This window comes from Macaca fascicularis, chromosome 4 (assembly GCF_037993035.2).
Source record: "Macaca fascicularis isolate 582-1 chromosome 4, T2T-MFA8v1.1".
NCBI classification, from domain to species: Eukaryota; Metazoa; Chordata; class Mammalia; order Primates; family Cercopithecidae; genus Macaca; species Macaca fascicularis.
In genome coordinates this window covers 133,485,013-133,498,738 of record NC_088378.1, presented here as the reverse complement: position 1 = coordinate 133,498,738, position 13,726 = coordinate 133,485,013, and the positions used below count along the sequence as shown (strand labels likewise).

At 48.6% G+C, this 13,726-nt stretch overlaps 2 protein-coding genes across 9 annotated transcripts in view; one reads left to right on the top strand and one right to left on the bottom strand.

The window, feature by feature from the left end:
- The window catches only part of ZFAND3 (zinc finger AN1-type containing 3), a 336,158-nt gene extending 323,332 nt beyond the window's left edge, over nucleotides 1–12,826 (top strand). For all 8 annotated transcript variants that reach the window (XM_045390223.2, XM_074038173.1, XM_045390222.2 and 5 more), the window contains one exon: nucleotides 10,431–12,826. In XM_045390223.2, coding sequence (XP_045246158.1) covers nucleotides 10,431–10,585 — 155 coding nt within the window. In that variant the 3' untranslated portion in view covers nucleotides 10,586–12,826. The remainder of the gene's footprint in view (nucleotides 1–10,430) is intronic.
- The window catches only part of BTBD9 (BTB domain containing 9), a 506,404-nt gene continuing 497,601 nt past the window's right edge, over nucleotides 4,924–13,726 (bottom strand). Inside the window, exon 11 of the mRNA XM_065542923.2 lies at nucleotides 4,924–6,682. Within this exon, the coding sequence (XP_065398995.1) occupies nucleotides 6,509–6,682 (174 nt within the window). The 3' untranslated portion in view covers nucleotides 4,924–6,508. The remainder of the gene's footprint in view (nucleotides 6,683–13,726) is intronic.

Sequence of the window (13,726 nt, the reverse complement as noted above, 5' to 3'; positions counted from 1 at the left end):
GACACAGCTGAGGTTCTTCAGGGTTAAATGGCTTGCCCTGAGCCAGTAATGTCAAAGCAGCCCTCACTTTACCTGACATAACTGTCAAAGCAGAGCAGCGGGAACCTGAATTCAGTACTTGGGGTCCAAAGCACACACTCCGTGCTGTATTACCGTGAAAGAGAATGTATAGTTCAGCTGTTAAGGGACTTGCTGTGGAAGCAGGGTTGGGACTAAGCTACAGGTCTCTCCTGATTCCAGTTTCTTATCTGTGTACACCCTGTGATCCCAGCGTGTTGATTGAAAGGTCAGTTGGGAAAGATGGGGAAAATGTTCCTTTCTTTTCCAGGTGTTTCTCTGGAGAGAGATGTATGGCATTTATAGTCTGATGCCCCCTGACCACATTGCCACTCAGACATTCTGTGCCTTGGATGAACTGACTCTTGCCTGCAAAGGTGCCTTCAGGGAGGCTAAACTGGCCACAGCTCCGTGGCGAGCCATGTGTCAGGAGCTTGGCAACTGAGTTACCCCCACGGGCCCAGGCTGTGTCCTCAGCAGCTCCTGGATAGAATGTGTGCAGCCTCTTTTGTCATCTCTACTTTAACTTTGGAGCTGGTTTTTTAGGAGACTGCTCTGTCTGAGAAGATAATGTTTTAAAAGATTGGGAAATGCTGAAAGAGAAGGCCAAACAAATCAGGAGCCTACTGAAAGGAGAATAAGATCATTCCCAAAACCGAAGTTTCTTACCAGCACAGCACTCTTCCCCTGAGAGCCGCGTAGGGGCTGGAGGAGGTGGAGGGGCCTGCCAGGAGTGCAGGTGCCTCCTTATGGGGTTTTGGACCCCAAAGACTACCCCAGGTACCAAGTGGTTAATGCCACCTGCTTTCAGCTACTGAAATGAAATGATGTTTGAAAGAGCAAGTCATTTCATTATTCTTGTGACAAAAACTGCCTTGAGCCATTTTCTCTTAGTTTTTAAATATATGTTCATCTCCAGATAAAACAGCCTAGCATATGAGCCTGCAGCCAGCCCCTGTCTCCTCGTATGCTGGGCATTGAAGGGCTTGCTTGGAGGAGAGTTCTCATAAGTCACAATATCTTTCATGGTATGGGCCTCCTAACCCCCTACCCCCTGGGTTGCAAAAATAGCTTTTCCTACATGGAGGCAAGAGTGAGCGATGGGAGGCGTGTTCTCTGGCTGTCAGGTAAAGTGAGAGCTGCCTGAGCTGGGTGATAGAAGGAGACATTACTGGGACGAAACCGATATTCTCCACAGAGAGGAAAGAGGTAATTAGAGCTTTTGCAAGAATGGGGCTGTCTGGAGAAACAATAATAAAGGACATGAACAGTGGTGAATTTTTTTATACTTTTAAAATGGCATGTGTACAAACTGCATGGGGAGCTTCGTTAAGCTGGACTGTGGCACAGTTTTCTTGCCTGCACTGCTGACGGCTTTCTGAGAGTGATGTGACGGCACATGCCAAGGGAGGGCTCTCGATCACCGCTGACGGTGCACAGCTGCCTTATGAGTTCTTTGCACAAGGCTTTTGTATCTTTGCCTCTATCATACTGCTTTTGGTTCTAACATTTAGCTGGCATGTAACTGATATTTTAATTTATGTGGAGGAAAGCAGATGATTGCTTCTGTTCTAGAGCTGTCTCGATATGATTTAGTGTTTCTTATGAAATTGTTGAGGAGGAGCGTGGGCTTTTCTAAATTGCAAGTTTTCCTTCTCTTTGAAAAGCAGACAGACTGATGCCCAGCTTGCTGATTCACGGTGGGTTTGGTTCCAGCACCCCGGGCAGCTGACTTCTGTCCATCCACTGGTTCTCTTCTCAGCCCAGCAGAGCACTATGTCAGCCAACTCAGCAGGCTGGGATCCAGTTCTGTGTGTTGGAGTCTAATGATTTTCCCCTTACCATGCAAAGCCAGGGATGGAGGAGAATGTAAAGCAGATGCGTTCCATTCCCAAAACACCTGCAGCTGCTTTGCCTGTACCCTGGCCTGATGAAATAAAATGCATTTAGATCCTTTAATATAATACATTTCTGTGCTACAAATTCTGCCTTGGGCATTAGGTCAGCGGATGTGGTATAATCCAGAGATTGCTGCTGGTGGGAGTATAAATGGCTAATGCTTTACAACAAGCTTCCCTGTAACCACCTGCTGTTCCCAACGTGTACTTACATAGGAGCTGTGAGGCCAGTGAGCTGTCCTGACCCAACACGTGTACTTACATATGAGCTGTGAGGCCAGTGAGCTGTCCTGAGCTTTAAACAGTTGTTACTTTGCTGGAAAAAAATGATTTTTTAAAAAATACGGTTGCTTGATCATTTAAGGAAGATGAGTCAGGGATATTTGTCATTTATTTTTGAAATAGACACTTTAGATGCCAAGTGGTACCTATTAATGAGTTGAGATTTGGAGGGTCAACTCAGGATGCTTTGAGAGGTCTTGGTAGCTTCTATCTGCTGGAGCTCATGTGCATCCACAGGAATAGTCTCTGATTTACCACAGAACCAGATATACCTGCCGGGGCCCCATCACTGTGCTGCCCCCAGCACAGGCTGGGGGGTAGGGAGCAGGTGCCTCTGTGCAGACAGCAGCATGCTGCCACCTCAGGCTGCACACCAGCAGAGCGTGTTACAGTACCTCATCCCCAAGGCTCATCAGTATTTTTAGGTCCTCCTTCAACTTTTGACAATTTGAAATTTAAATGAGCAAGGAAGTGTAAAACATTTGCAAATGAGGTAAAAACACCTGAGCAGCTGGAGCTGCAGCCCTCCCTGGTCTATGGCTGTAATAAAACAGCCACTTGAGGGAGCTTCCAAGTGAAGGGGTCTGCAAGAAAGCAAATGTTTAATTAATTATAGTCCAAAAGTATCCAGAGCTGCCCAGTTTTGCCAACTTGAAATAATTATTTTTACTTCAAGATAAAGCCAATAAGCAACATTTCTGTCTGGCACCGATTGAATCAAAATGTCAAGGGCTCAACTTTTGTGACTTTCAGCATCACCTTCTTTGTCTCCCTCAGGAAATTCTGTGTAAATGGACAGTTCTAACACCTACCCAATTCTTAGGAATTGGAGGGAAATGCTGGTCTGTAGGGTCCAGGGGCCTCAGCCAAGGGTAGAGGCCTCACCTCAGGCAGGATGTAAGGTGGGCTCCTTCCCTCTGCCCTCCAGCTCCTGCTCCACCCGCCTCCCCAGGCCCCTTATAGCAGCCATTCCCTGTGGCCACTGGGGGAAGGGAACCCGCTGACGCTACTTGACTTGGTTCAGCTGCCCTCCGTGCCTAGCCTGCCAGCATTGCGAGAGGTAAAGAACGCAGAACACAGCCCCACCTTCTAGGTTGAGTTACACCTTGGAGTGTTCCTTTTGATTGATGTTGATTTTTGTATATAAGTGAGTGAGATGTTGTTACAATTTTCACAGCACTTAGAACAAGGTGTTGGATGTTGTGGCACCTTTGCCTAATGATGGCATTTGTGCAGATTGTTCTCAGTCACGTAGGTTTAGTCTCAAAACACCCACACCTACTCCCTGTGTAGACAAAGGTGAGGTGTAGCTGTGGATGAGAGATCTGAATGAATTGTATCCACTTCACATGTTAGCTTTAAAAGCTGTAGGGTCATGTTAGAAGTTTGGTTCCCGCCAAATGAGCAGTTTTAGAGCTCTGCGTGTCAGATTTTTATGGGTCTTGGGAAAATGCTCCTCAGTTCCGTTTTCTGCTGGGAATGTGTTTCTAAGGCCCTTTAGGTGTTGGGCATCTTCAGGTTTCTGTGGCACATGGGTCTTTAGGAGGCTGAGCATCAGGAGGGCTGAGTCCAGATGTGCTGGTTTAATATTTTACGAGTGGCCTCCATTGAAATACCTGTTCTCCCGAGAGAGGTGTCCCTACCCCCCTGCCTCTCTGTTTCTGGTGAGTGAGCTGAAAACTGCCTCCTGCATTTCTCATTCACATGGGATTCTTTCAGGACAGAGCTTTAGATAGGTCTTGAATTGTGTTTTTGCCTTTTGCTATGATCTTGTGTCTTTGGTAGTGACAGTCAGGGAAGTGATTGCTCTACCCTCGTCACTTGCTGTCCACAGCCACAGGCTTGGGCAGGGCCCCAGGATCACAGCCTTAGGTGGTTCAGCCACTGTGACTATCTGGACAGGCATCCTCTTCTTCCGTTCCAGTTCCATGTGCCCCCTCTCGATGCTGTCTGCTCACTTGAAGGAGGTCTTCTCAGATGGTGGGTGTAGCTGGTGGAGACCCTGGGGAGACCTTCCCCTCAGATCACAGGGGGTGACTGGTACTACCTGCTATGGTTGGGCCTCACTAGTCCTGCTCTCCTTCTTCCCATGCTAAGGGCAGCCTGTAAGAAGCCAGGATGGTGGCAGGCAGAGAGGCCTCAGTCCAGAGGGCCATGGAAAGTGGAGTCATGGAGCACAGTGCCTGCAGAGCTGCTGTTTCACCCTCCCTTTGAAGTCAAGGGCTCATCCCATATTGCTCTTCAGTGCCAGAAAGCAAAGGGACGCCCATACAAGTTCTTGAGTGTTTTGTGCAGATTTACTGAACACAACTCAGGTATCCTTAAGGAAGCTCTGCAGCTTCCTCCTGGACCAGTATTTCATGAAAATCCAGTAATCCTGCGCTCAAAGGAGCAGGGTAGCCAGTCATGTGACTTGGCAGGGGAAAGGGATATGGTTAAACCACATTTAGCAGGCAGATTACATTTTCAACCACTTTGCCATGACTCCCCCTCTCTTTTTGGGGGGTGAGCATCCTTTTAACCATATTCCCCATCCCTTATCGTCCTTTATCCCTTCAAAGCACCAAATGATATATAGCTACAGTAAGCAAAAATCTGTTGAAATGTTTTTAAAATTACATGCTACTGAACAATAGGGCCATAAGGAAAATATAGATATGGGAATGCATGTATGTAAATGAGTCAGTGAATTTGATTTTTTTTATTTGTACAAATTTATGGGGTACATGAGAAATTCTGTTTCATGTATATAATGCATGTGATCAGGTCAGGGTTAGGGTGTCTGTCACACGAGTACAGTACATTTTTGCTAAGTATAGTCATCCTACTCCACTATCTAATATTGAATTTATTCCTTCTGTCTTACTATATGTTTATACCCTTTAGTCCACTTCTCTTCATCCACCTCCCTCCCCACACTCACCCTCCCAGTCTGTGTCTTTTCACTCTCTACCTCCATGTGTTTAAATTAGTTAGCTCCTGAATATAAGTGAGAACATGGGATATTTGCCTTTGTGTGCCTGGTGTATTTCACTTAAGATAATGACTTCCAGTTCTATCCATGTTGCTGCAACTGACATGATTTCATTCTTTTTGACTGAAGAGTACTCCTTTGTGTATATATACCACATTTTTTTAATCCATTCATCCCTTGATGGACACTGAGGTTGATTTCATATCTTTGCTTTTGTGAATAGTGCCACAATAAACATGCGAATGCAGGCATCCCTTTGATGTATTGATTTTTTTTCCTTTGGGTAGATATCCTGTGGTGGGATTGCTGGATCAAATGATAATTCTTAGTTTTTTGAGAAATTTGCATACTGGTTTCTATAGTGGCTTTCCTAGTTTACATTCCCACCAACAGTGGGAGTTCTCTCTTCTCTGCATCCTCACTAGGATCTGTTATTTTTTTTGTCTTTGTAACAATAGCCATAGTGACTGGGGTAAGATGATACATCTCATTGTGGTTTTGATTTGTATTTCTCTGATGATTAGTGATGTTGAGTATTTTTTTCATACACCTGTTTACTGTATATCTTCTTTTGATAATTGTCTATTCATGTCCTTTGCCTAATTTTTAATAGGATTTTTTTTTCCTGTTGAGTGCCTTATGTACTCTGGATATTAGTCCTCTGTCAGATGAATAGTTTGCAGATATTTTTTCCCATTTGACAGGTTTTCTCTTTGCCCGGTTGATCATTTCTTTTGCTGTGCAGAAGCTTTTAGTTAGTTAAGTCTCATTTGTCTGTTTTTGTGTTTGTTGCCTGTGCTTTTGAGGTCTTAGTCATAAATTATTTGCCTAGATCAATGTCCATAAGAGTTTTCCCGAGGTTTTCTTGTAGTATTATTATAGTTTCAGGTCTTGAGTTGAAGTCTTGAGTCCATTTTGAGCTGATTTTTATGTGTGGTGAGAGATAGGGGTCCAGTCTCACTCTTCTGCATGTGGCAGGCCAATTCTCTGAGCACCGTTTATTGAAGGGGATTTCCTCTCCCCAGTGTAAGTTCTCATTGACCTTGTCAAAGATCAGCCAGCTGTGAATATGTGACTTTATCTGATTTTGATTTTAATATATAACTTTTTAAAATCTGGGGAAAAAAGAAATACATGATACCCTGGGTAATAATACCAGAGCTGCTGTCATAGTTCAGCAGGTCAGTTCTGTGTCCTTAGTGTCTTCATCCCTTCTGGAGGCCCCTGTCCTTGGCCCTCTCTGGAAAGGCCCTTATTGGTTTCTAACAAATGATGTAGAGGAAGTGTCAAGGCTGGCCTAGCTAACACGACTATAAATCCTCTGTGCTCTAAAACTGCTCATCATTGAAATTATGGAAAACAGTCTTCTGTAGCAGCCTGGACTCATCTCTCTCCATACCCAGCTTGGATCCCAGAATTCAGTCAGAGAGCAACCCAAAGTCATGACGCTTGCAGCAGTTTCTGGAAACATCTGTGAGTACCAAGAAAAGAGGATAAAGATTCATCCCATCCACCAGTCACTCCCACGCACCTCTGCCCGCCATCCCCTGTATCCAGGACAACCCCCTTCTGACACCAAAATGCATTTCACCATTGGCTGCTGTCAGTAGATAATACCTGCTCAGCATTTGGGACAAGTTCCAGACATAACTTCCTCCTAGTGAATGATCTGACAGGAGAAGGAATTGAGCTTAATTTATGCCACCTAATAACTTCAGTGCAGCTACTTGGGAAGTTAGCCCTCCAGAGTTTCCCCCAAACTTTTCTCCAGTGAATTACAATACCGTATATTCTCATTACTACCAGCGCTGCTCCCAAAATCTATCTGCTGTTTAATAGTTTTTACCTTTCAAAAATACAAGCTGGCTGGGTGTGGATTTTTGAAAACATTCCTCCTGCCTTGGCCTCTCAAAGTGCTGGGATTAGAGGGTGCCTTCTCATGCCAGCAATCCCAGCACTTGGAGAAGTCGAGCCGGGAGGAATGCTTGAAGCCGGGAGTGTGAGACCAGCCTAGGCAACACAGTGAGACCTTGTCTCTACAAAAATAAAATATAAGAAAATAGCTAAGTGTGGTGATGTGTGCTTGTAGTCACAGCTACTGGGGAGGCTGAGGCAGGAGGACCTCTTGAGCCCAGAAGGTTGAGGCTGCAGTGAGCTAGGATCGCACCACAGCACTCCAGCCTGGTGACAGAGCAAGACCCTGTCTCAAAAAAAAAAAAAAAAAGAAATCTAAGCCAAGTGTCAAGATGTGTCTAACAGGTACACAGAACCTGGGCAGAGAAATAAGGTGTTTTGGGCTGGTAGAGGGAATATCAGGGTAGCTACTGTGATAGAGGGTAAAGGGAATATCAGGTAGCTACTCCCTGGGCGGTAAAGGGAATATCAGGGTAGCTACTATGGGTGTCACTCCCTGTTCCTTCTTCCAGAGGCCTGGGGCTCTCACATCCACCAAGTTGGCTGCTCACTAGCTGGCGGAAGGCAAGCTAAGCAAACATGGAGAAGGGGGGCCAGATGCAGCCTTTGCCTTCCACCCCAGTCCGTCTTTGACTAATGAGGTGTTAAGCTGAGCCAGGAGCCAAGTTAATTCTAGTGGTAATCCATTTCCTGCTGCTTTTATTCAGCCAGCACCATTCATCAGAAGGAGAGGAGAGCCCCTGGGACCTTCTGAATCATCCCAGTATCTTGAAGAAAGGGAAGGGAACGGGCAGCAGGGGTCCACCCACCCCTTATTATAGATGCTGAAAGAACAGAAATATGTCAGGACTTGGTGACAGAAATGTCTGCAGACACATCCTGATGCCATCCTGCTGGTGCCCCTACCCTAAGCCCTGACTGGCAGCAGGTTCTCCCTCACCAGGTAGGCTTTGCTACGAAAAGATGATTTTGCTTGTTAGATGGAGGATGCATATTGAGGCCATCCACGCCTCTGCTGCAAAATCCTTTAGGAGAAAGACAACTGGTATCCAATATCTTCGAGTAATGAACTTATCAGTAAATATAACACATGAGCTCATTAATCTTAACTTTGCTTTTGGACCAAGTGGGAGCTTGGCTTCTCAGGAGACAAAAATTTCATCTCTGTTCTTTTCCTTAAACCCAATCCCAATTTAGAGTCAAACATATTGCCCTGCTCTCCCTGGGAAGCAGTTAATAATGTGTTTTCTCACACAATGGATGGCCCAAGCTCAGCTGGGTCACTCCCAGCCCCCCAGGCTGTGTACATGTCCCCTGCACACAGCCTGGGCTCCAGGCTTCCTAGTAGGGTGTGAGCACCGGCTACATCCTTGAGGCTGGTTGGTCCCCAGCCATTGAGGACACCACACACTCTCCTTCCTTCAGGCTGAGGAATATAGGTGAAGTTAATCTTAGAAGTTAAGGCTATTGAATATTAATCTTAAATCTTAAGGCTGTTGAAACTGTTGTTCATCCTGGCCACTTCTTCCTTGCTTGGGCGCTTGCTGCTCTTCTAAAAGCACAGCCTCTCCATCTCTGAAAAGAAGTTGATGTGAGGAGGGATGAGTCAGTTTGCAAGGGCTGTTCTTTATGGCCTGGATGAGGGCTTAAAAGAAAGAAGTCTGAAAAGAGCTGCCGTTGGCTTGGAAAACAAGTGAGGAGAGTGTTTGCCTGGGCAGGCTGCTGTGGGATGCCTGCTGCAGACAGGGGGAGCAGGTTTAGGAATGGATCTGGACTCACCCAGAAGCTTGCTCCTGTGAACCTGATCTAGGCTCACGGGGCCTAGAGGTGTGGTGAGTTAATGCTGATGGGATAAGAAGGTGGTGAGGAGCCAGCCAGCACTGGCAGGTGTCTTCCTAGCCCTGATCTTGTTCTCCCCAGTGTTCCTGAAAGAGACAGCCGGCAGACCCTGGGGACCTCAGACGTCTGTGCTCCACATGCATATCAGCCGCTCTAGAAATTGCCTGGGAAGCGGGAGGGAATGGGTGACACCCTGGTGCAGCTGTGCACCCTGTGTTCTCTGAGCCTGGCTCCTGGCTCCCTGCAGCCCTCCCCTCCTTGTTCCCGGCCCAGAGTGACGTTACCTGTACCAGCTCCCTGCTTGGTAGGCCTCTTGATCTTTCATCACTGGTCTTTTTCTCTTATTTACCAGACCAGTGTCTCCTTCGGATTTCTCTGCTTCAAAAAGAGCCTTGCAGCATCGTGCACTTCTGGGAGGGAAGGACAGTTGGGAGGCCCTGAGTGTGGGGATCTCAACCTTGCCCACCTACCTGATGAAGTTAGAAGTATCAGGTTCTGGCCGGGCGCGGTGGCTCATGCCTGTAATCCCAGCACTTTGGGAGGCCGAGGCAGGCAGATCACAAGGTCAGGAGATCGAGACCATCCTGGCCAACACGGTGAAACCCCGTCTCTACTAAAAATACAAAAAATTAGCCGGGCGTGGTGGCCGGCGCCTGTAGTCCCAGCTGCTCAGGAGACTGAGGCAGGAGAATGGCGTGAAACCCGGGAGGCAGAGGTTGCAGTGAGCCGAGATCACTGCACTCCAGCCTGGGTGACAGAGCAAGACTCCATCTCAAAAAAAAAAAAAAAAAAAAAAGAAGTCTCAGGTTCCTTGGAGATGGCAATTCGAGCCCAGCATTGCTGTCCTTTCCTCTGTTTCTATCTAATACCTTTTCTAGCACTAGAAATAATCCACTTTCCTTTGAGAGCCCCCACTCATTTGTGGATTGTGGTTTGATCACTCCCACCATCCTCTCTAGCCCCGGCTGTACAGGAGGTGGAATGTCATTTAAGACATAATCATTTCTCCTGCCTCCTAGAAATGGTGGGCATCCTGTGGTGGAAATCACAGTTTTCCTGAGCCAAGCAAAGTGCTGAGCTGACAGCCTGTGCTCTTCCGCCTGCGTGGTGCTGGCGGGGGCGCAGAGCCCACTCATTTCCAAGGAGAGGGCTGTGTCTCACTGCAGCCATCAACTTAGGGTTCTGCCCTCAAGGGTCCAGGCAGGGGCAGCCTCTGAGCAGCCACAGCTTGTGAGTTCGGAGGGCATCAGACGGGCTTGAGCAGCTGTGGAATGCGAAGTGCTGACCCTCTTGCTACAGGGTGTGGGTGTTGGAGTGAGCTCTCTGCTGCATCAGGAACCCCTGCAGTGACTGTTGTCCACCCACTGGGATGCCCTTCCATCCTCTGGACAAAGGCAATAGTGAGGCTCTGTGCACTTGGAGGCCACCCTAATACTCTGTTTCCTCTGCTTCTCCCACTGCTGCAGGTTATGTGTTCTGTATGTTACATCGCCTTCCCGAGCAGCACGACTGCACATTTGACCACATGGGCCGCGGCCGGGAGGAAGCCATCATGAAAATGGTGAAGCTGGACCGGAAAGTGGGGCGCTCCTGCCAGCGCATCGGGGAGGGGTGCTCCTGAAGGCCAGGCATGGCCACCACATGACGCTGTTCTTAGTTCACTAATGTTAGCCTTATTTAGGACAAAGTCAGCCAGACACCTTGTACTGGGCACGCGTCAGACTGCAGCCAGTCCGTTTCCTTTCTTTAGCCAGCCATCCTGGTACTGTAGTTTAGGGGTTGATGGTGGTTGAAATTGATTTCTGGCTGGTTACTAAGGTGCCTGCTAGCCATTGTATAAAATTAAAACATGAAGAATATTTTTTTTTGAGCATGGCTAGTGGATTTAAAACAACACATACCTGTCACTGCTGGAGTCAAACTTATAAAAAGCCTTAAGTGGAAAGTGTTCCAGACGGAGACTCTGAGTTAATAGAGGAGTAGAAGCTGGTGTTAAAGTTCCCACGACGCACATGGCTTTGCCAGAAACTCTGTTTAATGTTCGGCCTTTCACCTCTTCACTTATCCTTAGTCCCAGTAGCCAGGATACCTGATGGCCATGTGTGCCTTGGCCACAGGAGGCTGCTGAGATTGGCCACATGGCTGGGCTGGGTGGTGGCCTCACTCTCCCACAGAGCTGGAAATGGGGGGTGGGGGACAGATTCTTATGGAAATTTTTTTACCTGACTTGCTATGAAAAAACTCATCACACAAGAAGAGAAACAGTAACCTCACTTTGAAAATTAGTTCCACTCAAGACTAGTCCACGAACGAGACCCGCCTTTTCTACACAGGATCCAAGGCCACGAGAAGCAGCCAGAGTGCCCTGTCCCCGCCGGCTCTGGTCTGCCATTCGCCAGTGCAGGGATCTGGCACGGACCAGATGCGGCAAATGGCAGCACAGTGCGGTGGCCGGGTCTGCACACTGGCCTCTGCAGCCAGATTTCTATATTGGGAGTTTTTTAAAAAGACATTTCATAGCCAACAAGAATCAGTAGAAGTGCTGGGAGCAGCTAGGGAAGCTGCCGCCCACGGGCTCTGCCCCTTCCAGCTGGAGCCGCCCGTGCCTCCAGGGGCCAAGAGGATGATGCCGTGGCCTCCATTCTCGTTTCTATGCAGCCCCATAGTCCAAGGACACCCAGTCCACATCTACCACATAGCAAGTTTAGTGAGGGAAGGCAGCATACGTCCCAGGGACAGTGGGTTTGGATCTGTCTAGAACAGCGGTTTGTGGCTGTGGCCCAGCTCCGAGAGTGGTATTTGCTCTGGTGGGTGAGGGCCTGAGGGTGCATTTCTCCACCTGTGCCCCCTCATGTTCACAGAGGAGTTCAGCAGCTGCAGCTGCTCAGGCCAGGTGGGGAAGGGTGGGGGTGGGCCTCATTGCCCCATGTTGGGAAATCACTACCAGTCAGGTGGGGCTGGGGCTGGGGCTGGGGCTGGGGCTGGGTGGACAGGATCAGGATTCTCTTGAAAGCCCAGGCAGGGTGAGCGGTCCCAGTGGTTCTAGGTCCGCATCTGATCCAGGTGGGTGAGGGCAGGAGGCCCCTGCAGAGGCAGCGTGGATCTGCCCACACATAGGCTACTGGAATAGTTTAACCCAGCAACTTTCCTTTTATAAAACAACAAATGGTTCAACTCTGTCTGCAAATTAACAGCTGAACACCTGCAACTGCAAATATTTTTTTGATCCGACGTACTGAAATAGGAAGTCATGCTCTTCCCACCCTCCACCCACCAGAGTGGAACCCGCTGCAAAATCCCCAGCCTTAATTCTTGCTTCAGGACCCAGACCGGTGTCTTGCTCTAGGGCAGCCCAGGGCAGAGGGGCCAGGTCTGCCCAGCGTTTACCACTGCTGTCAAGCCACAGCCCTTGGCCACCATATGGGCCATCCTCAGTGAGGCAGCCCCGCCTAGGCCTCCGCCAAGCTCTGGTCCCGAAGAGGCTGTGCGCTCCCTTCCCGGCCGTCCCCAGGCCCTGCCCACTGCCTGCTGCGTGGAGGCAGCCGTGGGAAGGAGCCCTGGGGAGCCGGCCCAGGGGAGCGAAGCCCATGTTCGCTTCCTGACTTAGAGCTGGGGGGGTGGGGGGTGGGGCTTGTTCCCCTGCAGTATCTGTTCTGTGAAGTTTGTTAAATGTAAGGAAAGCTTAAATTCTTGTATCTTTAAAAGAGAAAATCTTATTTAACCCTTTTGTGTTCTAGATTTACTTACACACATAGCCTAGAGCTCAGTTTTAGTTTTAACATTGTGAAAATATTAAAAGAATCTTGTAACTTTATTCTTTTTTCTCCTGCTGAAAAAAAAAAATTAAACCAATCGTATGAAAGTTTCGCTTCCTTGTTTCACCCATTCTCCTAAGTGCCCCCTGGGTTGCTGGGAAAACTGACCCATCTCCCTGGCCAGGGCTGGAAAGAGATGGGGGCCTTGTGTGCAGAGTCCGTCTGCAGTACTTGGGGGCACTCGTCCGGTTAGTGTCCAGGCTAAACAGCCACTTCCTTGCTTTTTGTTGGGGGCCTCTGCCCTGGGCAGCTGCGGGGCTGGCCTTGGGGTAAAGGTGGGTCTGCAGGGCCAACCCTGTGCCAGCAGCCAGGAGGTTACACACTGGGGGAGATGAGAAAATGAGCCCCAGCCCTGAGGGCCCCAGGCGTGAGTGGAGCGGGTGCTGAGTCTTGAGGGAAGGCAGCATGCCCTAGACCTGAACCCCACCCTAGGAACGGCCTCCAGGATGGATGACGAAGGCTCCCAAAGGCTGGCTTGGAGGGAGGTGTGTGCTGTGGCACTCTTTAGTGTATAGGATGAACTTACTACATTTTTAAATGTTTAAAAAGCATTTGGTAGGATGGGCGCAGTGGGTCACGCCTGTAATCCCAGCACTTTGGGAGACAGAGGTGGGCGGATCACGAGGTCAGGAGATCAAGACCATGGTGAAACCCCATCTCTACTAAAAATACAAAAAGTTAGCCGGTGTGGTGACAGGCGCCTGCAGTCCCAGCTACTCGGGAGGCTGAGGCCAGACAATGGCGTGAACCCAGGTGGCAGAGCTTGCAGTGAGCGGAGATCACACCACTGCACTCCAGCCTGGGGCGACAGAGCGAGACTCCCTCTGAAAAAAGAAAAAAACAAAAAACATTTGGCAGGTCAGGGCCGAGGCCCAGGGGTGGGAACTGTCCCCACTACTTTTAGGACAGAGATATTGACCACATAGTTGTCATGAAAGTGCCTGGTG